The sequence below is a fragment of the Tetrao urogallus genome (genome assembly GCF_951394365.1).
Source record: "Tetrao urogallus genome assembly, chromosome: 10".
Lineage (NCBI taxonomy): Eukaryota > Metazoa > Chordata > Aves > Galliformes > Phasianidae > Tetrao > Tetrao urogallus.
In genome coordinates, this window is record NC_136823.1 from 13,808,539 (window position 1) to 13,833,089 (window position 24,551).

General features: G+C 42.6%; 1 protein-coding gene across 2 annotated transcripts in view; it reads left to right on the plus strand.

Annotated features, from left to right (window-relative positions):
• The window catches only part of ATXN7 (ataxin 7), a gene marked incomplete at both ends in the record, with an annotated part of 53,382 nt that overhangs the window by 17,495 nt on the left and 11,336 nt on the right, over nt 1-24,551 (plus strand). Inside the window, one exon of one of the 2 annotated variants that reach the window (XM_079540312.1) lies at nt 4,123-4,257. In XM_079540312.1, the coding sequence (XP_079396438.1) occupies nt 4,123-4,257 (135 nt within the window). The remainder of the gene's footprint in view (nt 1-4,122; nt 4,258-24,551) is intronic. The other variant, XM_079540313.1, reaches the window with a different exon arrangement.

The following is a 24,551-nucleotide window of genomic DNA, read 5'->3' on the forward strand; positions in this document are numbered from 1 at the left end:
AAGAATGTGCAGTAGAGAGTAGAGCCGTGCTAGTCACTGAATTCACCAGTTCTAATGACTCCATAAAAGCAAACTGACGACCTGTTATCTCACTCCTGTTTGTAGCCTGTTCTATTTGTTCTGTTGTCTGTGACGTTCAGTAGCAGAACTGAAAGCATAGAGGTGCTTTTAGTGACTGTGAGTGAGACTGTCCCAAAGGGAAATGCTGAAAGCACCAAGAAGTTACCTGCTGACGCCTGCTTCTGCGTGCCTTGCTGGAAGAGGAAATGGCAGCTCAGAGCAGACATGTCCCTTGTTACGTGGTGGTTGGGTATGTCGGGTCCTATGCTATTGTTGTCTTTCCTTTTTTTTATTAGAAATATGCTGATTTGGCCTTTTCCATGTGAAAAGCATTTTCCTTATTACATAGTAAGCAAGTAATGCAGTTCAGATATCTCAGAAGTATCTGTGGCACGTGCTTGTACTGTTCTTGGGGAAGTGTACAGGAATATATCATTAGAATTTACTTCTTTTAAAAGTGGAGCTGAGTTACATTTGAAAGAAATGAATTCTGGAGGTTACAATGTTCAGAGGTGTAATGTGGAGGTAAATTAAGTCATTTTTCTTCATGGTGTTAATAGAATTAATGTAACTAGCAGCTCGTATGACAATATTTGTGTGTTGCCACCACATAAATACTACATTTATGAAAAGTAGATTGAAAGTTTGAGGTCTTGATTTAAATTTCTAGTTTGACCTTGAAAAACATTCCCAGATGGAGAGAGTTAAATCAGCTCAGCTCTGAAAGAGGAACATATGAATCACGGTTGCTAGGCTCTTCCGTGAGAGGCATGGGCTTTACATCCACGGCTAAGTATTTCAGAAGTCATCTTTAAACTCAGAGGAACGGAGCGTTTGAAATGATACTGGTGGAATACTGTAAACTTCATTAGACTTTTAAATGGAGAATTTGCATGTCATTAAATGAAATAGGTATAAAGTATTAGACAGTGGAATATCAGTGGCAGGACTTCTAAACTGTGATACGGGGCTGTGGGGGGAGAATTCGAACATCCATCTCCTTCACTTTGCTATGTACATTTTGTTGAACTATTCTGCATATTCTCTAATACTTGCAGTATATTTTATGTCATTCGCATACCAGTTTCGCATTGGTGTTTGTCCTTTTGGGACACAGGAACAGAAATAAGAGTTCCTGAATCCTCTTCTTGCTCTGCTGACTCAAACGACACGAAGCATATGAAGAGCGTTGGCGTTTACGTGCCTTACAGGCTCTTGTGTTGGGCAACGTGGTTTCAGGTTTGAGCCAGCCCTTTTCCAGTGATCTTCATTGTTCTAGATGGAATCACAGTCTGAAGTCAGATGCATTGTGAAGCTCATCTTGAGTCTCTGGAGAGTGTTGGTGCTGCTTGTTGCCTGCTGACACCTGCTGTGTTATTCTGTGGGTTGTCCTCATGTCTGTGCAGCTCTCAGCTGGTCCTGTGCTGGTTGTATTTGGAGCCCTACATTTACAGCAAGAAAAGGATTTTATTGCATCAATTAAATAAATGCTTTGATAATTAAAAGCTAAAAGTTAATGTTATCACATAGGAGAAAACAAAGGATTTGCATTTAGGACTCCAGCATCTTGGTACTCTCTCACCATCTGCATGTAGGTGATGCTCTGTATCCGTGGCTGTAGTGTACTGGAGGCAGAAGTTCTTTGTGTCATCCTGCTGCAGTCTGGTGCATGACTTCCTCTGAAATCACAGTTGTGATTTGCAGCAAATCCTTTTTTCTGCATCAACTGTGTTTACTCCTGGGATGGGTTTGGTGAGTTTGTGTGTTTAATAGTGCTTTGGCATTGCTTTCTGTCACTCAGAACTTTGGTTTTCAAATTGTAAAGAAGTGCTTCCCACTATATAGGGCTGCTCCTAAATTATTCCAGTTTCTGGGGATCCCGAAACTGAAATGGGAAACAGGAAAGCATTTGTGTTTATGTCAACTTCTGCTGATTTGTTTCACTTGTAGTGTAAAATTACAGCTCCCTATTTCCAGCAAATATTCATAGGGTGCTACTTGAATTGAGTGACTGTGACTAATGCCAAGGAGTGCTTTATCTTGCAAGACAGAGAGAAGCAGGCAAAGAGAAGCAGGCGATCCTTTTGTCATCTTTGAGGGCTGGTTTCCCCCTGCATTTTGTACAGGCTGGTGTAAAGTCTGTGAATTCAGTGTTGTCAGAAAAGGTTTGGATCTGAGAAAAGGTTACAGGGTGTGGGTTTACAGTTCGTTAGGCATTATGCAGTAGTAGCCAGTCAGTGTGCTATTAACAATGTAAATAGCAGGCAGTGTACACTGTTATTGTCCCATTCATCACAGTGTATTAGTAGTCAGATGGAAGTGACCATGGACTATTTGTGGAAACTATTTCATGTGGACCTGCCCAAAGAACTCCTGCATGGAGCGTTAACCAATGACCATTAAGTTTGTATGTTTATATGGAATATTAATATTTATTTGTATTTCTTCTCCTTAACCAGCTTAAAGTTAAATCACATAAAGGAAACACTGAGTAATAGAGAAGTATTATTCCTATCTTGCTTTCATCTAGGGTATGTTTACAGGATTTTGCCTAATTGATGGTGCATTAGATATACCTGGAGGTCTCAAAACATTCTTCTTTTCCAAAGTACCATACAGGTAAAAATTTTTAAACAGTGCCACTCAGTACTTAATGAAGCACAGATCGGTGTGTAATAATTTTGTAACATAGCTGTTGTTGCTGAGAAGTGCCTGCGATGCAGATAAGCAGAGCTGTGACCTGTCACAGCCACTTGAGTCGTCGTGTTTGGGTCCAAAGGCACAATCTGGTTGCAGCTGCCCTTCTAGGTGTTGTATTCGGTTTCGGTATAGCTCCATTCGTGTTTTTGAAAGCCTGGGACGTGCACCTTCTTTTGCAAAGAAGAAATCGTGACGTTTCTGGAGGAAAACCCTTATTCCGCAGGAGCCCTTCGCTCTGGAAGCTGCTCGGTGTGGATGTGTTCTTTTGTCTGCGAGAGGCAGCGTGCAGGCAGCGCTGCGGCCCTTGTTTGCCTTGGGTTATGTCAGCGGCGTTCTGAAAACGCAGCGACTCCATTTACTCCACAGCCAGAGTTCTGTTCATCAGCGAGAATATCTTTCTAGTGCAGTGCAGTGTGTGGTTACAAACACATCTAGGCACGTGAACAGCTTTAACACAAAGCGCCAGGACTGGTGCTAGCACAGAGGTGAAGAACGTCCTTAATTTCTAATTTACTGCTAACGTATAAATCTATCACTTGAGTGTTCTTAGAAGAAAATAAGTTTTCTTATATCAGTCTTAATCCTTTAAATAGTGCTGTAAATCCCTTAGCCATGCTCTTTGGCAGTGATGAATGAATTTGCTATTACGTGTGCAGTTTCCTCTTTTTTTTGTCTTCTAATGAGTAACATTTTTAGTTATATCACTGTAGTAAACCTTTCAGTTGGGTGTTAAACGTTAAACTGTGCTCTTAAGAAACTGTATTCTTAAAAACACTGCTGGGGCAACTAATTTTATTAGTAAAAGTCTGCAAGTATGTATGTTATCTCCCAAATCCACACATGCTCTGACATACTGTTATCTCTCTATTTCTCTCTTATGTAGCAGTTACACAGATCTCTGGCAGCAGATGGCTGAACTATAATGCACTGCTAAATGAGTAAAACCATTAGGCATGTAATACTACCTGCCCAACGACTGTGCGTCTAAAATGGTTTTTAAAAATGCAGTAAACTTCGTCTTAGAACTCATTTAATGAAATTGGAATAAAATCCAAGCTTGTTTCAGAATACGTAAAAGATCCCTTTATGTTGTGTCTGTCTCTTATTACATTCTTGCATCTGCTATAAGATGGTCAGTCGTCAATCAGATTTCTAATACGTGTTTTCTACAAATAATCACTTATTTTACGTTTGTAGGGAGATTTTTACTCTTGCAGTACTCTAGCACTGAAGGATCTGTTGCATTATATGCTCTTTTTTTCCTCGTTTTCAGATTTTATACATGTGTATTGAAATTATGATTCAGCTCTAGTGTCGTGGCTCTGTAATTAAACTGTTTTTCAATCATTGTAAGCAGCTGAGAGATATGCCATTTTGTCTTTTTGTTTTTAGATATGCCAATATTTGGTCTTTGCCCGGCTCATGATGATTTCTATTTGGTGATGTGTAACCACTGTAATCAGGTCGTAAAACCACAGGCATTTCAATCACATTATGGTAAGTGCTTAACTATTTTTAATAATTAAGGGTGAGGTTAAATCAGGATTAAGCCTGGCAATTTTTTTTTTTTTTTAATTGATGGTACATAGAACATTAAATTATAAATAATGTCAAAGAACATAACCTGTGTTTAATCATTTTACATACGTAACAATGCAGTTACATGAAGATCTTGTTCCTTTCAATTTTTAATGTCTTCCTGAAGCACTGCACACGTGCAGTTCGGTGTTGAAATGACATGTGTACTGTATTTCACAGGCAGGATGTGCAGCGTGTTTGTATGTGTCATTTCTCCATGTGTATTTACACTGATTATTTTTACATGAGGTTCCATTGCAGTTTGAACTGTAACTTAACCAAAAGCTAAACTTACGAATTCTGCTGTAAAACATAATATGCTTCCAAAGGAGCAGAAAGCTTATTTATTTTCAGTAGTGTCAGTCTGTATTTATTTTAATGGTTCGATGGTTTTGTATATAAACTGTGCTAGGAAGCTCTTGTTACATTGGCTGGTGCTAGCCAACATTTATAGAGGACTGAGAAAATACAGAGTGCTCTGCAAGTTCAAGTGTTCCTTTGCTACCTACGAGAACTAGCAGAGAGAGGCAGCAGACCTTCTTTTCCGTACATATTGAGGTTAGAAATTGATATCAAGCATTTTCATGTCAATACGTAAATGGAAGGTTTTTGGTGTTCAGCTGTTTGTTTCTTGAGAAATTGAGGAGATGTTAGCACTTGATTAGAAACAAAAATAAACATCTGAACTACTCCTTCCTCCCTGTGTCTGTCTGTATGTGTTCATTTTTTTCCTAGCCCAGTATTTGACTGCTTGCTTTGCTGCTTAAAGGATAGAAAATCTTGGATATGGGTGGGGAGTCTTTTCCAGATCTGAGAGCAAGCAGAACTTTCTTTGCATCTTAAATTCTCCAGCAAGAAAGGACACGTTTGCTTCTGCTGCTTCCTTGAGACTGGGAAATGGTCTTCCTGTGCTGTGCAGAGGGTGCACTTCTTGTTCTTTCTCACTTGGTTTTTGTGTTAGAATGCCATACAGGATACATCCCAACCCTTGCTGCTGGATTTCTGCAGTCACTCAGTGAAGAATCTGATGGAAGTTATAATTCTTGCTAGTTTGTTTGCTCATCTGTGGATGGCAGTAGTAGTAAAATAAAAAGCAAACTCAGCTTATGTCTCCAGGGCTATAAGGAGCGAGAAGAGCAGAAGGGAATACGCTTCTCTTACTCCAGTTGATGTAAGCCTTTGTATATGTTGAGAGCAATTCCACCCCTTGCCAGTGTGATTCCTCACCTGTCACTGAGTATCAGTTTGGGATGTCCAATAAGTCCTTCTAAAATATCATATTAAATGGATTCTGCCAGTTAAAAATAAATTTATGGGGGAGGACTGGAAGGTAACTAGTTATGAGTGTTGGCATCATGATTCTTCTGCCTCAAGGCCAGGAATATAAAGCTGGTTCGGGTTGGCAGTGATGGAGGAGAGCTGTTGGCCTCTGCACACGATTTGGACTGGTGTTCTGCAATGAGTTGGTGACCCCCAGCTGCTTTCTCGTAACTGGAGATCCATACTGTAGGGGCCAGTGTTGTAGTTGTTGGCGTGACAACCTTTGGGCAGATTGAAAGTAGGTTTCATGAGCTGTATTGCTTCTTGACCATGGACATGGAAGTATTGGGTTTTGTAATGCCACTTGTATCAGTGTTCAATTCATTCTGAGAAGTGTAGTTTATAGTAAGGTCATTAATTTAAGCTCTCCTGTAAGCAGTATTTGTAATTTGAAAGGAACAGCACAAAGAGGCAATTACAAAATGTAGGTATGGAAAATATATTTTCAAGATGCAACGTTCCTGTTCTGTATATGTTATAGGAGTGTAAGCCTACTAATGTTAGATCAGTTCTCTGAGAGAAATGGAGAAGAAAGGGATGGAAATGACAAGGCTTTTCTTAGTATTTCTTAAACCTATTCCGAACAATGAAGACGCTAAACAAGTGCTGCAGCTTGCAGAGGAAATAGGAGGAGCCAATCTGATGAGAAAAACAGGCTTGGGTGGGGTGAAAATTATTAAAAGACCTTAGTTTGCCAAACTAATAGTCGCAGAAAGGTAAGAGGGCTGACTTTGTGATTCCACGTCAAGCCAGCAACCTTGTCTTCTGTTTTCAACAGTCTCAAGATCCTTATGTCGTTGGCCCTTGTTTTAGCAAACTAAAACCTGATAAATATGAGAGATGATTGATTACTTCAGCAGTGTACTCCTCACTCTGTGTACTTGGAAGGAAATAGCTGAAGTCCTCATTTGGTTCTTCTAAAACAAAAAGTAGGCTAAGAAAATAAAGTTTGAATTTGTCTCAGTCAGTTTTCCATGGATTGGGTCTTTTCTTCGTGCCTTTATTTCAGGGACTTTAAAAGGAGTGATTACTTTCATACACTCCAAGATTACAGCATATTCCTGAAGCTGTACCTTTTTTGTAATGATCTCAGTCTTTTACAGTTATTTTTAATTGTTACTGGAGAAAATATTGCTCAACTTAAGATGGCATGTGTTGCTTGTACTTGGAGTTCTTTAACATGTGTCACATGGGATTTTGTTTTCTAAAGTAGAATGTACCCTTTTAAAATGTCACTTTTGTCAAAGGAAGGGTAAACAAACTATCAACTAGGCCTAATGAGCTAATTAATTACTTCTAAAGCATATTTGTGATAAACTACTTAGGTAGGCTGAAAGTGCATTGCAGGACATATGATAGGTAATTTTTCTCCCATGTTAGTCAGTGATAATTTGAACATAATCTTATTCATCAGAATATTTTACTTTTTTTAGTAAAATATTTCGCTTTTTTAATATAAAACATACTTTTATATTTCATGGCTTTTTATGTGACTAGAAGAGATACTAATTCAAAATTAAATATATTTGGAGGCAACCTAGGCATGTATTTGGAGTATGAAGTGCCCTTCTGACAACTTTGGTAAATTGGAACAATTGGTAGTACTGTTAGTGCTGTTGTTTTATAGATAGATAGATAGATGTAAATACATATACAAATGCTATCATTGGCTTTTAAAATTCTGTGACATTTGCTATATATATATGACACCATATATATGACAGGGGTCAAAATCTGTTGGCATTTTTGGAAAGTAATCTGATCATTTTTTTTCTAAAGCACATTGATCTAGATTTCCCCTGGCCTGTGTCCATCAGCTGCTTTCAGTCCGTTCCAGTGCCTTCTCCTCTTGGTGTGGGGCAGCCCAGGGGCTGGCCTGCTATTCAGAACAAATCTTCCTTCTGTCACACCTCAGCTGCTTCGCTTTCAGGATTGAACAGATGATTTAAGCACTTTATTGCCAGCATTCTTGCTGCTTCTTTTGGACTGGCTGCATTTTTGTGGCATCAGCATCTTCTTTGGAGCCGAGATCAGTCAGTGGCGAAGGAGTGAAAAAGCTGTGACACCCGGGCACTCAGTCCTATGAGAGAAGCACCTGAGATCTCTTATCCTGTTGACCTCTTCTGAGAAAACACAGTATTTTTCTCCAGCTGCAGCTGACAGTCTGGTTGATCATGTGCCAGCCTCTCCAGCTTCCATGTGGCATATGCATGCCTTCTCTATTACTGCTGGGTGCGTTTCTTGAGTCCTGAGCAGTTTCCTCTCTTACTCTATTAATTCTTACAGTAAAACTGATTTTGTCTGTCAGCCATCACCCTTATCAGGAATGCTTCCTTGGCAGCTAGCCTGCGTTAGGACTGAAAACGTTGCCTTTATTTCCTCCTTCTTTTTGCCATTAAAAATCATGCTAAATATATAGATGCTTGCTATACTACAGCAGAAAGCTGCTCTTTGCAGAAGACGTAGCTGCAGTTATTTCAGGTACTTCATGGCAGCCCTGAAGTGCAGTGTTTTTGGAGCCGTGTGACCTTTTGCTGGTATTTCAGCCATTCCACATGGTTACTGCATCTCCCTTGTGGTGATCAGCCTCCTGTCTGGAGAGAACTGCTGCCCTTCCCCATCTGAGCTGCTCTGTGGTGGCTCACAGAGAGGAGATAGATAGCTCGCTGGTGTGGAAGTAGCATCAGTTTAGAGACATGGATTTTCTTCCCTCTGTTTTTTTTTTCCTATTCTTTTTTCTTTTTCCAGCAGATTTTCTTGTTTCCATAAATACCAAGTGGGGTTATAACTGCTAGCAGTAGGTATGGCATGAGGAATGCTACCTGTAAAACTGATAGCATCTGAGTCACACAGTGATTGTGGAAACCATTAATACAGTAAGCATTGAAAAGAGACCATTACAGTGTGTCAGATTGTTGAGTCATTATAGAGGTATGTGCCATGTTTTGATTAGAGTCCATAGGTTTGGCATGCAAGTGACTAAGGCGAGCAACTGCTCTGAGCTTTGCTTTCTGCTTCTCTGTGAACCAAGGGGAAATACCCCAGCATCTGTATTTCTGCCCAGGACATGTTTAAAGTGTAGGTTTCAGGAAAGGAACAGTATTACAGATTTGTACACTTGAGCTTTCCAGGAGGCTGTGAACTTGAAATGAAGATTATCACACAATCTTATACTCAACCTGTAGAGGCCAAGGAGGGCAGATCTCGGTCGCAGAGAAGGGTGTTCACATGGATCCATCCAGCAAGTGGCTGTGAAATCTCACCTGAATCTCCTTCATACATCTAACTGTATGAGCGTATTCCTTTCTCCTTCACCCAGTTCTCACACCCACCTTTAGCTAGCAGGTTTACTGCTTTGGCTGATCATAGTGGTGTTCTGTTGTTTTTAATTTATTTGTTAGCTTTTGGTGTTAAGTGACTGCATTTAGAGAGTACAAATAACAGTCATTGTGATTTTAATTGGGATGAGCGATCCGTTAGCTATCTCTGATAACATGCTCCTGTATTTTGGACATTATATCATGAGTGATTCAGGTATTATCACAGAATCATAGAGGGTTGGAAGCAGTGTAATGTTCTCAGTTTCTTTTGACACTTTGTGAATTGAGCATCAATTTGTCCTACCATTTTTGTGTTGTCTCATGCTTGGCAGCAGCTAATTCTGGAAATCTAACATCAGTATTTAATACTTTAAAAGTTTTTTGAATTCTGCAGATGTTTTTGTTTAGAGTGCTTAGCAAGTATTACAAAGCCAAAGATAAAGTGTCTGTGCAAGGCAGCATTTGAGGCAGATATGAAAAGAAAGGAATGTACTGAATCTTGTTCCAAAGCCATTGGACCTGTAGTGGGAGTTTTGTTTGGTGGGTTTTGTTTTATTTGTTTTTTTTCTTGTAGGAGATTGCATGAGCTCATCTGTGTTTTGGAAGGATAAGTTTTCTTTATGGCTTGCATGCTTTTGGCAACAAGTAATTTGTTTTGGTAATGAAGTGTCCACTGTTCTCTAATGACTTCTAAAACAGTATGAAAGTATTTTATATAAATCACAGGGATTTTCTTGGGTATCAGTAATTTTCTGTAGTAGTCTAATAACCAAGATAAAACTTGAATATTATCTGGTGTGTCACAGATGTGCTGGAATAATCTACCAAGCGTATTGCCAAACATGCACAGGTGGCATTTGGCATATTATAGCCTGAGTTAATGTATATGATTTAACAAATTATCGTTGGCAGCTTCAGCAACTTGTGTTTAAACACGGAGTCCTCTTGCAGTAGTTCACGCAGTCTGTGTTCCAGCAGTTAGATCTCCGTTCCAGTCTCTGGATCCAGCAGCAACTGGTTGAATTTCTTCTTGGCAGAGATACGTCAAATTCTGCAACTTTTTCAAGAATCGTCTTGGCATATTCCCAGAAAGGAATGGGCTCAGAGGTCAGCGCAGGATTCATTTCAGAAAACCATTTCAACTGATTATTTACTTATTTAAGAATAATTCATCGTTAAATAAGAAACTGCTACCACCTGGAAAGAAACTCTGTTATTATTTTGGGGGGTTTGAAACGTGCACCCCAAAGCCTTTAGCTTGTGTGCGTTGGGATTTAGAGTCTGAAACAGTTCTGCCATGCAGGATTTGAGGAGTAATGAAAGTGTGTGCTGTGGTTACACAGGCAGTTGGTGTGCAGAAGGCTATTTTTGTAAGCGTAATGGCTGTGGTCTTTGTTTATGACATGGAAACGCAGGGAGTCTGTTTAAGAAGTCGATGGCGGTTTTGTAGTATAGTAGAACTTCCCTTTTTTTGTGGGTACATGGATTTGTCAACCTCTGGTTGAGGACGTAAGGCACTAAGATCAACAAACAAAAATCGTGATGTTCAGCTTCAGATGTAAAGAAAACTGGCGTGCCGCTTAGGATGTAACTCGTGTTGTTCTGCCCACTCACAGCACCACGTGTGCTGAAAGAATACGAACTCAGAAACGCTCTGGTGTGCTTTTGGCTTTTGGTTAACAGGAATCAAATTTCATGCCATTCAGCACTAGCAGCAGGCCTACATGCGGAAATCCTTGTGTTTTATTGCTCGCGGGATAGGGAGTATCTTCTTATTCCGTTCTATTGATGTTAAAGTGTTTTTAAAACAAGGCTAATGTAGATAATTATACAAATGTTATGTGGAAACCCTGTTTGTTTATAATGATCCCCTTGTGAAGTACTCAAAGACTGGGGCAGACCACTCCCTTTTCAAGGTGGACATCAACACGGGGAGAACAAGAAGAAAGAAAGAAAACAACACTATTTATGTTTGTGGGAAAAGAGGAAGTAGTGCCATGTCCACTGTGGCTTACAGAAATACTTGTTCAGCAAGAGGCAGAAAGTTAGTGGGTTGATAACAGATTTCAGTACGATCTGAAGAAGGCAGGGCATTGTGATACAAGGAGCTGTTGAGTGCAATTGTCTACAGTTTCACTTTGGAAGAAGCCAGTTGTCAGGTCTGCTATTCAAAGAGATCCAAAAGGAGAGAGTTAACTCATCTGAAAGTCAATGTAAGGTTTCGCCACTGAAAATTCATTTGGTGCTTGGAGCACAGTGCAGCTCTCAGAATTACTTCAGGTTTTCAGCAGATGCAGCAAAGGCAGTTCTGCATTGGTTTCCATGCTCCACATCCTTGGAAGGCTTCCTTCTAACTAAAAGGGCTCTTTCTAATGCCTAAGCCACTCCTTTGAGCTGGAGCTCCGCCAGAGGAGGTGGCACGCATTGCGAGGGCAGGCCATGGGCACGCAGCCTTTGGCAGAGGGCCCTAAATGGAGCACAGCAGAATGAAGCTGCAACCTGTTTAAGAGCTAGGGAGCTGGAAGGGGGCTGGATGTGTTGTTAGAAGAGCAGCAGGATTTCTGCTGTCATGGAGGTGGACCTGAGACTGGGTCATAGCCATCGAGATGTAAACATGCTGTTGGGGAGCTCACCATATATAAGTCAATCAAATATTTATAGGGACTTCCTCATTTATTTTGAGAGAGAAGTATGTGTTCTCATGCAGTGAATAGACTATTCCAAGAACTACAGATCTCAGATGGGCGCCACTATAATTCCAGGGAGAAGTATTCTAGGAAGCTTGTAAAACAGTGTTGGGTATTGAACTGTCATGAAGAAAGCTCTCTTTTTTTCTTGGCAACGCGTAGTTTCAAGTGGCACAGGTTGCACCCTCTCATCCCACCAGCCGTCTATCGAACAAATGCCACGTTTGGAAGGGGAAGGATTTACCCATAGCCCCTTTTCCTCTGCATGTGCATCTATGAATGGCAGATAGGAAATCTCAGCAGTACCATTCAGTCAGGTTAACTTTTGGCCAAGGTACTACCATTCCCAGCCGTAATGCTGCAGGAGGGCTGGGAGCTGTGCAGCACCTGGAGGGGTGGAAAGGATGGGATGGGATGGGATGGGATGGGATGGGATGGCAGAGCCCAACTAGCACAGGCTGGAGGCTTTGGCAGAGTTTGCAGTGCAGCCAGAAGTGGTTTGCAGTCTGGGTGCGTGTCCAAGGAGAGGAGGGGAAAGAGAGAACACAGGGGAATAGCTAAAAAGGGAAATGTAAAACAAAGAACTGAAGTAAAACGTGTGGAAAAGAAATAGATGAAGACAATAAGGAGGAAGCTAAGTAAAGAAAGCAGGAGAAAATGACCTCACTGAAGGGAGAATGAAGAAGGTAGATTATTGCCTTTGTTACTTTATATTGGAGGGGGAGTGGAAGAAGAAAGGGAGAGATTTCATTAGACCAAAAACAAAAGCAAAACCAGAAGTTTTTTCAGAAGCATTTCCATTCTTAATATTTTGGCAGCAATGTGTAAGTGTGATTTGTGTAATGTCATGATGTTCTCAGACTCAGCATGTTTTAGGCAGAAGAAATATAGTTTTTAACTGGGACATTTCTCCCAGCTTTATGAGGCACTGACCAATGAGAAGGGGGATGGATAAATGCATTTGTGTGCGCCTACCTGTCTTGTCATTTTCTTCTACAGTTATGTTGCGTTTCTTTTTGGCTGATTTTCTTAATTGTACTTAATAATCCCCCAAGTAATTATTTGTAGAGAATCAGAAGTCCATAGGATGTGTGTAGCTTTCACACAGCTTTTGCAGCAGGGCAGGGAGAGGAAAGTGTGCCAGTTCTGTAAGTGGAGAGATGAGGCAGTGTGCTAGATGGAGGAAAGGTATCCGTGCAGGGCCCACGTGAAGGCAGTGTTTTGGAAGAACTTCATCTGCTGCCTCAGGAGGTGGGGGGGATATTCTGAAAGCTATAGCCTCTCGCATATCTGCAGGGCACAGAAATTGTCATCAGATGTGAGCATGCGTGTCACACTTGTGGGAGAACTTAAGACAATGTAATTCCTACTAATTTAAAAGAAATCAATAGCAATTTGGTTTTGGGCACAGCCGCAGTGTATGCAGGCTGCTTGTACTTAGCTTTCGCTTAGGCACTGCATCAGGTAACTTCCAGTTGTTATTTATTTGCTTATTTTCCATCCACACTTGGCTGTGTTTGGCTTTCTAAGTAACTTGCAGCCACTGATATCATCCCTTTGATTTTTTTCCTGGGCAATGTGATACATTTTAAATCTCACATTTGATACACTAAGTCTAGAAACCAGCTCTTTTAAGAGGTTACCAGAAGAGGGAGTGTGTATCACTTCATAGACAGTGAGAGCTCCACATTTATTGATAAATCTGTAATCACAGATGAATTTTTAAAAAGTAGTAATACAAAATGCAGGCTGGCATTCACTTTAAAAAAAAGTACAGTTAATGCCAACTTTAGGTTTCTCACCTAGCTAAGTTTAACAGTTTAACACTAAATAGTTGTATCCAAGTAATGTAAATGGTCTTGAAGTCTATTCAGATTACTAAATGTTTTGTCATGTCCAGCTGCACCAATGATTCAAGCTGCTTTTCAGTTGCAGTCCCGGACTAGCTCTTGTAGTGCCCATCTCTGGAAGAGCTCTGTAACAATGTGAAACTTGAAAACAATGGCAATATTTATTTTTTTTTTAAGGCAGGAAATAGAAACAGATAAATATGTTATGAAATTTGACATGAGTCTGTGTTATTGTTGCTGGCTGTGTTGCATTTATTAGATATTCCATCAGTAACAACCCAAATACTTAAAAACCCAATTATCTTTTTCTGATGCAGCAAAAATACACAGTAGTGCTTGTATAGAAAATCAAGGTTCTTACCCTATATCTTTTAGTATACATGTCCTAATAAACTTGCAATGTCTGAGGGAGCTGCTGGCCATAACATTCAAACTAGTTTCTCCAGGTTGTATTAGAGAAAGAAGAGCCATCATCAAGAGACTCTTTCCTGTTTTCTGTTCTCTGTTCCACAGATAATGAGTTGCCCATGTTGGTATGAAACTCTCACTCTATGCAGTGGTTTCTAAAAGATGCAATTAGACAGGGTTCCTGGAGAGTTAAAGCAGATTCTACATAACTGAGTTTTTCCTGACTGTTTGGCAAGATAGTCAGAAAATCTTTAACTCAAAACTCTATACATAGTAGCTTTCCAAAAGTAGTGCTCCCTTGCAGCCAGACGATCTTTTGATGTTTTTATCCAAAGGATTTTGTTCCTCCTCCAGGTAGAAGTTGTGTTGTGCTGTCTCCTCCGTGTGACCCTGCAGGATGCCAAGAACCTGTTTGTCTCTTTGTCAGTCAGAAGCCCTGGCTTCTACAGTATGTTGCTGCTCATTCTGTTAGGTAGGAGGTGCAACACCTTCCTTGTGTTCTTGCATCTCAGAGTCTGAAGCTTTCAGATGTTAGTGGATTTATTAACAGAGCTGGGTTTGAGCTGATCGGTAATTTTGTTTGGTATAATGTTGATGGGTTTAAAAGCTGTTCGTTAGCATTTGTAGATACTCACGTGGAACTCATGGCTTGTCTCCTTGCTGAGAGGAAAATTGGCTCTATCTGCTTTGTTACTACATGGCTGAAGTCTTTGTTTGAGTTAGTAGGCGAAGCATGTTGATATTCTTACAACTGTCAACTGTAGTAAGATGAGCTTAGTGAAGTAATTGTTTTCCATTCCTTTTACATTTCTAGATCATAGAGGGAAACCTTACAGTCCCACTCTGGCCCTTCTCATTGTTGACACTGGACTCACTAGTCCTCATTCTCTTCATTTTGCTTTGGCTTTCAGTCTGTGAAGAGCCACATATAACCAACCTTGGTGGTTCCGTGATTTTATGGTAACTATATACATTCCTGGAAACATATCATGTTGGCCCTCTCCTGGACTATAAAGTTTTAAACCAACAGTGTCAGTCCCCTCCCATAGTGCCAGGTACTCCTTGACCAAAGGTCATTGTGTGGGTCACAAAGCTATCCACCATTCAGCTTCTGAAAATACCTGTGATGGCCTCAATAGCTACAGAAATACTGTAAGTCTGTATTGCGTGTAATGCTGCAAGGGTTGATGCTTCTGCGTCAGTTGTCACAGAATGAGAATGACAGATTGTGTCACTTAGGAACTGTCCACTACCAAAATTTCCTCTGTCCTCCCCGCTTTAAAAGCTGCTCCAGATAAAAATCCAGTGATTTCAAAATCCATTGTCCCATGGCTCTGGAGGGCAGGGATTTCATTTGTAGTGGTGCTTCAGAGCACTTCTTTCCAGATGTGGAGAAAAAGTGAGACTTTGGAGACATATCAGAAGCACTCCTTTACTTTTTATATAATTCTGCTGCTGTATATGGTAAGGTTGGTTTCATGATGTTGCAGCATATGGGGGGGGTTCTTTCACTGCATAGCAGCAAAGTGGTTTTTCCAAGTAACCATGAGTTCTCAATGGATCAGCTGTGAGAAGTTCGGTGTTGACTCGAGGCCTGTCGTTCCCTTCCTTCCAGGAAGAATAATAATAGTAACCCGTAACCAAACAATCTCTTTGAAGCAAAATATTTACAGCAAAATCATTTTAGAGGGTACTAAATGTAAACCTAAGCAGGCTGCAGAGTAAGCAAGCCTGCTTTATGTAGTGTTGATATCAATCAGATGAAATTCCTTGCAAGTTTAAATCTTGGATATCCCTTAAAACTTTCAGCATCTGGGCAAAATGACCCTTATCACAGCTCACAACACAGCTCTTTGTCATGGCCAATCGTTTAGGAGTTGCTTCAGCCCCCAGCCCTTTCCCTGTGATCAAGGCACTTCTTAATACTTGCTGCTGGTCGCTCTGCTAATTGCAGGCTTTGGCACAATGAGGCGTGCAGTTTGGGAGGCTGTCAGGTCTCTGAGCTGATCATTTTGTCTTTGTTAGGGAGGGAGCAGATGGTGTGAAGGTTTGAGCAGAACAGTCAGGACTGGGGGAGAGGGCAGGAACGCTTCTTGCTGCAGCACTGCTGGTTTGCACCAGCCAGCTTCAAGTGTTGTGAAATTGGTGCCTGAGATTGCTGAATTTCTAGAGAGGATAAAAGCTGTTTCATGCACAGTGAAGGTAATGAAACCTTGTCTGTGGCTTTGTGCTGCGTGTTTTGCCATCGCTCACCCTCCCATTGCAACACCTCCTGCCCAGTGCACACACACCTTCAGGTTGCGTGTTGTGTTTTGGTTTGGTTAGGGTTTTTTTTTGCCTCCCAGTTTAATAGGACATATGCATGCTGCTTCCATACTGGATGTGTGTGCTTAGTGACAGCAACACTCATGGTATAAATACCTTCTCATTTTTGTGTGTTCAGTGAGTAAATGTAGAAAGGAGGGCACCAATGCTGCTCTGTTATCCTGAGACACAGGAAGCAAAGTTTATTTCTTTGCAATGGTTGACACTATTCCTATTGTCCTTCTATTGGCTGCTTTCTCATCAGCCAGGCCCTGGATATCAGGCTATGCAGCACAGCAGAGCTAACTCCCCCCACCTCCTGCACTGAATGATTTCATCATCCCGGTGCTACGTATAACAGGTTGCTTTTATGAAGTCAGATTACTTTTCAACTTATCAGAATGCCCATTCAGACTCCTCATTTAACTGCGGCACATCCATCCATCAGTTTCAAGGTGAAATCCCCTCAATGCTGACTGAAGTTGCTCAGAAGTCCTTGTTCATTAGAAAATACTAAATTAAAAAAAAAAAAAAGCTGTGTTCCAGCATAGATGTCAAAATCATAGATTTTGTTATTGCAAGGCATAAAACCCAGTGCATTTCAGCAGCTGCGTGCTGTCAGCCGGCCGCTCGCTTTCTCGCCGTGTGAATGTGCCGTCATGCCTCTCGCTTCCATTCCAGCCCCAGCTCTGACACCCAGCTGCTGGGTTCCTACTGATTGGACTCTTTGTCCTCGCTCTCACTCACAAGGAAGACAACTTACTATATTGTTCCAGGCTGGAATTGAATGGCCCGATCTCAGTCAGTTTATTTGTGGAACAAGAAGCAAAATAAGTTACTCACCCTCTTGGTCCTAAAATGAGAATAGACCAAATCAAAGACTAAGGAAGGAAAATTTGAGTTGGTAAGAAAACAAACACATCAGTGCTGGCTCCCCACATGGTAGTTTAAAGTCAAGAGTTTTGGGAACCACTAAAATCTGTTGGAGTCTTACCCAGTTTTAATGATAGGTGTCAAGTAGAACAGCATACAACAGCAACAAAGCCTCCAGAAGCACACATGGCTGCTACTGATTTTGGCAAAGGAGAAAGATGGCTTTTTAAAACAGCTCAGAGCAGGAAAATGTGTGTATGGCTGTGCTGCCTTTAATGAACGGGATGGGTGCTGGAGCTGTCAGCTGCTGGAGGAGCTGATTGCTGTGTGCCTGCCTGCAGAGATGTGGGAAAGTTGGTGGTCCAGAAATGGGTTTGAGGATGTCTTTATTTCTTTCTGAGCTCGTTGGTTGGAGGAGTCGTCTCTGGGCTTTTGTACATCTTTGTAGAAACAAACAAAAAAACCAAAAAGGCAAAACCAGCCCTCCTGAAATGATGCTTCCTGCATCTGCTTGACTGTTGTAACGCAGTGAGCATATGCACAAAAGTATTTGCATGAGTGTATGCATATATGTCTTTCTCTTAGCAAACTTTAAGTGGAAAAGTGACTTTTTTGCTTTAAAAATGAATCTGAATGGCATTTGATAGGAGAGGAAAGGCCAGAAACTTTACCTTAAGGCGATGAGCATTTAAAAGAAGAGCAGAAGCCACTAGCAATATGTTTCTTCCTATTCTATTTTTGTCATCAAGTACCACTATGCTTTCTTTTCTCTTCCTCTCATTCCCTTCTGCTTTCTCTTCATTTCCCCTTCCGCTTTCTCTTCATTTTCCCTCTTCGGTTTCCCCCCTTTTGCCCCCTTTCTCCTTTACTCCCTCCCTTTTTTATCTTTCTGCCCCCTCCCTTTTTTTTTTTCCTGCGTTTTTTTCATTCTTTCCTCCTTTTTTTTTTTCTTTCTTCCTCCCCCTTTTTTTTTACTCTCTCATAATTACTCAAGAGCCGCCCCAGCAAACAATAATAGCAAGAAAAAAAAAAGCAGCCCCTCCTGCAGGGGGCCGCAGCCCGGAGCTCCGGGCGCCTGCTGGGGCCGCTGCCGGCCTGCCCGCTCGCTGTGCGAATGGGAGAGCGGCTTAACCTCCGGCCCCGCCGCGATGGCCATCTTCGATCGCCGCCGGCTCCACCTCCCCGCCCCGCTGGGCCGCCGCCAGCGCCGCCGCGACTCCAGCGCTGCCGGAGGTAAAGCCGCGGCCCGGGGCGGCCCCGGGCGGGGAGGGGGGGGGACGGGCGGGGACGGCCCGCGGCGCCGGAGCGGAGCCGGAGGAGGTGGAGCGGGGCCGTGCCGCCGGTGGACTCGGCGGATCGGAGCGGATAAGCCGAAAATGAGGATTAAACGCGAGCGGCCCGCGGGAGCCCTCCTGAAATGACATCGGGGCGATTTGGCCAAAGTTCAATAAGCGGATGGGGGACCGCGCTGCGGTCACCGCGGGGGCTTTCCTGCGGAAATTCGGCATCCCACCCCCTTCAAATCCAGAGCGGTCGGGGTGAAAAGAGAGGGGCAGATTGCAGCGATAAAACTGCGGGTTGATTGCAATCTTGTCAGGCCTCTAGATAAATGGGCGGCTTTTAATCAAAGCGTTAATTAAAGAAAGCAACTATTAAGGACTTGTTCACTTGAGCTTGTTTTCCTGAGCTCGTTCATCCACGTAATTCCCAAACCGGGGGGCAAATCCGTCCCTCCGTGCTGCGGGAGGAAACGGGAAGCGCGTTGGAGCGAGCGCAGCTGCAGGCTTGCTGCAAACGCTGATGGAAAGGGCGCTGGGGCTGCACGGGCAGCGTGCTGCACTGCCGGGAGCCTTCGCAGAGCGATGGGAAAAGGCTGCTCTGTTTTCGTTTGAAAGGCATTGTTGTGCAAGCGTGCTCAGTTCGTGCCCTCGTTCGGCTGTATTGGTGACTGCTGGAAGACTTTGCTGTGCTAATGCTGTTGTACAATTTTAGTTGGTGTGTGGCCAATGTGTTCAGTGCTTTTAAACACGGGAACAGTTGGTTCGTGCCGGTAATGATTGACCATGAGTTAAGCTGCAGTGATCCTTTTTTATAATTACAAAAATGGCCGGTGTAAGGGTGTAAAATAACATAAGGATCTGACTTCAAAAACAGCAATAAAAAGCCCCACAACTCAATTTATTCTCTTTTCCACCGAGGTTGCAGTTTTGGTATTAACTTCCAAGAGATTTCACATTTCAGAAAGGCGTTTGATTTAGAAACATCTTTTTGAAAAGCTTTCCTATTTGCTTTACCACCAGTTTGTTTCCCTTTTCCACCTCTCAAAGTTGTCTTCTTCAGTCCAAACCTGTGCTGAGAAGCTCCTGCAGGGCAGGCAGGTCCCCCAGATCCACAGTGCCACCCAGGCTCCTCTGCATGGTGTTGTCAGGTGTTTATTACTGCACTTTGGTGACAAGCCTGTCTCCTCTGGGGTCCAAAATCTCCTTGCTCATCACATCCTGCAGCAAAAGGCCTCAGCAGGGTTCTCTTTATCTGTGCAATGGATGGCAGTGCCTGGGTGTTCTCTATTTTGTTTGACAAATGGTTTTTAAGTAGTTCTCACTCAGCATGTTTTGTAGCAGCAGGGATTGAAGTTTGCTACAGGTAAATAGCTGCAGGGAGAATGTTAAAATTCTCAAATGTGGTGCAAAGAGAAGCATCAGCAGGATGAAAGGTGGACAGGTGTTGACCACTACATTACGTGATAAGGGCTGGTGAACAGCCTTGGTGATGCTGGATGAGAAGAGCGTGGTGGGAAAGGCCCATCCTGACCTCTGGGTTGGCACCCACTGCCCAGGGAGCGGTGGAGTCACCGTCCCAGGAGCTGTCAGAGAACCACGGGGATGTGGCACTGAGCGATGTGGGCATGGCGCAGCACCTCCATTCAGTGGTGCTTTCGTTTGTCACTGCAGCTTCTCCGAAGTTAATTTCAAACAACGCATTTGTTAATAGCAAAAATATGGCTAATTCAGTGCCTGTCTTTAATCAATTGACGCAGGTAGTGTCGTGTCGTCAGGCTGCCCAGAGATTAGTGCTCATAACGTGCGTGTTATAATCTCTGCATGGGCCAGCTGCCATCCAAGACACTTGTCTGTCTTTCTGTAATAACTTTTGCAATATTTCAGTTCCTGTGCCTGACAGATTTACAGGCCTGCTCCCAACCCAAAAGGTTGCATGGTGAGAAATGCATCCTTCCCTTGCCTCTGCTCGAGTCACTCAGGACAGCACACCACAAGTTGGATGTTGTCCTGCAGCCTCTTGTTCCAAGCTCTGCATTCAGCTCTGATATGCCCTGAAGACCCTGTCCTGTCTCTGTTTTCCCACATTACTCCTGGGAGCTCCTCACGAGGGTCTCAGCACCTGAAGTGAACCCAAGGGAGCATCACTAATTACAGTTTGCCCCTGCAGCATGGGGCAAAACAGTGCCTGGGCTTGGGGCTGGCAGTGCTGCATGGGTGGGGGCTGCAGGGCCATTTCCCATCGCTCAGGGGCAGCACATGTGTTAGAAAGAGTAATCCTACACCCTGAGGCATCTGATTGCAGAACTACTCGTGTGCTCTGCGTGCAAGGCTTTGGGAGGGATTAGTAACAAATACGGAAAAACTGAAAAATTAACGTTGGTAATGTGCAATGCCTTGTGGAAAGGAAGCAGTGTCAGAAAGGGTGCACCTGAAGGTTGTTTATTTAAATATGTTTTAGTGTTGCTGTTTTTTTTGCTGCATTCTTAATAATGCTACTTGCAGTCTGTTCCCTCCCCTCCTTTCTGCGGCGTTGGTCTCTGGGGAGCAGTTCTGCTGCAGTTTTCCTATGGGGAAAGCCGAAGCCATTCCTGCTGACTTAGGATCGCCTGGTTAGAAAACCACAGCATCATCCTGGCTGTGCTGTAGCTGTGATGTTCAAAATGCATCATTTAAATAATCCAAGTTACGGTTGCAGGATTGTCTCCTTTTTGACAGCTGGTTTTAAAGGTTTGAAATTGGCGTTGAGAAGCTTGTAAGGAAAATGAGCTTTTTCTCCTACTCTGTTTTCTTCAACAGTAACAGAAATGTAACCCTGTTTACACATAATTTCACACCCATTAATCTAAAATATTTGCAGAGTGATCACTTGAGTGGATTTCACATCTTGTAAGTAAATCTCAAGAAAAGCTTCTAATGTATGTATTTAGAAATCAGAGAGCAATTGGTTTTATAGTGTTGTAAGCAGCCAGTGCTGCTCAGTAACTACTGTAATGAAAGAAGACCCTAATGGTAGCTATTAGTATTATTCTTTTTGTTCAGAAGGATGTGGTCAACTAACTAACCACCACACTTCTCAGGACTTGATAATTTCCAGATGTTCAGTGTTAAATGTTGGGAAACTTGGGAGAGATGGAGTAGCACCCCAGTGCTCACGGTGAGAGTGGGGAAGGAAAAAGCCAGAGCCCTTCTCCATGGTGGTTCTCAGGTTCTGGACTTTGCTCTAATTTCTAGTGCAAAATGCTCTGGTAAACTTGTTCTTAAAAACAAGCCAAAGTGAGAGCTGGGCTAGAAGCTTAAATACATCATTCCTAACAGTCAGTGGCTTTTGGCTGAACTGAGGTTTGGATTTCATGAGGAGGTGCTGTTAAGTGTGCTGGGCCATCATCAACCTGCAGATGTGCATTATTGATGTGTCTTAAATCAGTGTGAATTAAATGGAGGGGTTTCAGAACTGGAATGATACATTGAAGTCCTGTACTAATATATATGAGAGTTTTGGATTCTGAATGGTGCATTTGTAACCGAAGCACATCTTTAAAAACCCCTTTGGTCTTTGTAATTTTGAATTTCCATAATGAATCGGTGGATGCTAATTAAAGCATAGGCAGATTTTGTGTGCTCTTTAGGGAGATTCCAAGATGTGCATTTCCAAGATGATTGACAGAGGGAATGCTTTAGGAATTCCCATCTGGAGCAATGAGGCCTTGGCTCTGGTTAGGACGGCTGGACCACCAGAGCAGGAAATACACAGCAATGCTTCTTGTAAACAAGATACAGAAAACATATGAGAGGTAAAACTTAGTGATGATTTTGTGCCCTACCAACTTAGAAATGGCCCTGGGGCATCCACAGTCAGTTCTTGGTGTATTTGTTTTATTTGTCTGTTGGCTTCAGGTTTCAAAGAGGAAAGTGATTTTTCTGAGTCCTCTTTGCCAGAGAGTGTAAAAGTTTCCTCAAATATTCGAGTTGGAGCTGCCAAGGAGCATTTCAGTGTGAGCAAACATTTTAAGTGGAATTGTAAAAATGGTTAATTTCTGTGGTTAGATTTTGCACTGTAATGCATGACCTGACCTGAAATTCTGTTTTTTTTTTTTGCTTTGGGAGAATGAGTTTATCTTCTTTGGTGCTGCAATCTTAATGAAAACGTAAAACTGAGTGCTGCAGTGTACGTGGTGAAGGTGTCATGTGAAAACATGCAAACCAGCAGTTTAAATCTCTGCTAGGCAAAGCAAACCTTTCGATGCATCAAGTTGCAGAAGTGACCCCTGGGTTTTAAAATATGCTCTTCAAAATTGGTTAGATATTGCACTTCATTGGATTTTTGATAGCACCAGTCAGATATGTTTTTAAAGTGGGGTTTCATCATTGTGGCCTAATTGCCTTGTTATGGCATGGGGTTGCGCACAGGCAGGAGAGACGCAGTCTGTATGTCTGATGTCCTGAATATTTTTTGAGCAAGGAACTGTTGAGATCTGAGCTTATATCAGTATAGCTAAGTTTGGCATAGTCTATGTAAAAGATGTTACATAAACCTATTTCTTAGATAAGAAGTTTATACCTATTGCTGGTTATTTACAAGGAAGACAGTTGTGATGAGCATGGGAGCATGTGCACGTTGTGTTACTCCCTGTGTGCACTGCCCTGCCTTGTATTTCCTATGCTGCAACATCATTGCTAGGCCTCCTTAATACTTTTGCCTCTCCTGCTCAGTTGTTACTTTTCCATGAATGGAGTGACATCAGCATACATGACAATCAGGCAAGCTTTCTTTTTGGTTTTACTAACATCGAGCATTAAACAATAATATCAGCTGCTGGTTGCAAGCAGAACATTTTTTATGAAACAGGAAGTCCCTCTAGAGACATGACAGATTGTGCTGCTGCCAGTCAGCCCTTGGCGGTCTGTCCTGCTGATGCTCGGTCTCTGTGAGAATTCTCTTCTGTAACTTTCTTGCTGGAGTGTAAAATAAAACTTAGTGTAGATGCTGCCTGCTCGGCTCCGTGTCGGTATAACACCACCCGGCTGGACACAGAGCGACCTCATCCTGACTGCAGTGCAAACAGAACTGATCAGATGATTAAAGGGATGTCAGTGGAAGATTAAGGCGGAATCTTGGGTATCTGGGTCCCGTGATTAGTGCAGGATAATGAAGCAGCACTAAGTGAGCGAGCAGCAGATGAAGTGAATCGCCTGTGCAGGCGATTGCTCCCAACCAGCTGCACGCTGCCAGGATGGTATCAAAGGAGGAGCATTTTGATTGATGGGCCTTGATTTGAGCTCCTGGGTTCCTCTTGCAGCATCTTCGTGGATCTGTTTTTTGGGTTTGTTTGTAATTTTTTTTGTCACGGTGAGGTCAATGTGGCTGAGGATTCAAGCTGGCAGGAGAGGGTTGTGTCTTAAAAAAAAAACCTTTTTCAGAACACAGGACTTTGGGTACTCCTGGTCAAATCAGGATTTACTGCTCAAAATGCTCTTCTGAAGTTGTGGACTTCATTTGTTGAAGAAGTGGAGTAAGATTGACTCCTCTGCCTTTGTGTACGTCACTTGTGATTGTCTTCTGTTAAATTCATAGAGTTATCAAATGGCCTGGGTTGAAAAGGACCACAATGATCATCTAGTTTCAACCTGCTATGTGCAGGGTCACCAACCACCACACCAGGCTGCCCAGAGCCACATCCAGCCTGGCCTTGAACGCCTGCAGGGATGGGGCATCCACAGCCTCCTTGGGCAACCTGTTCTAGTGCATCACCACCCTCTGAGAGAAAAAATTCCTCCTAATATCTAACCTAAACCTCCCCTGTCTCAGTTTAAAACCGTTCCCTCTTGTCCTATCACAACCCACTCTCATAAACAGCCGTTCCCCCTCCTTTCAAAGGAGCTGCAATGAAAATGAAAAGCTGCAATGAGGTCTCTCTGGAGCCTTCTCTTCTCCAAGCTTCTCCAAGTGGCTGTGCAGCAGCCACAGACCTCAGCCACTTCGTCAGACTCATGCTGGGCTTCCTCCAGTCCCAGTCTGTGTCCTCATGGCATGCACTGCATCCCATTTTTTGGAGCAATTAGAAAATTAGTTCTCCAAAATGACTGTAGAAATGTGCACTGGAGAAAATTTATCCTCAGGTGAATGATGCTTGTTTTAATATGACTGTGCTAATTCATCTCTGAAATGGTAAG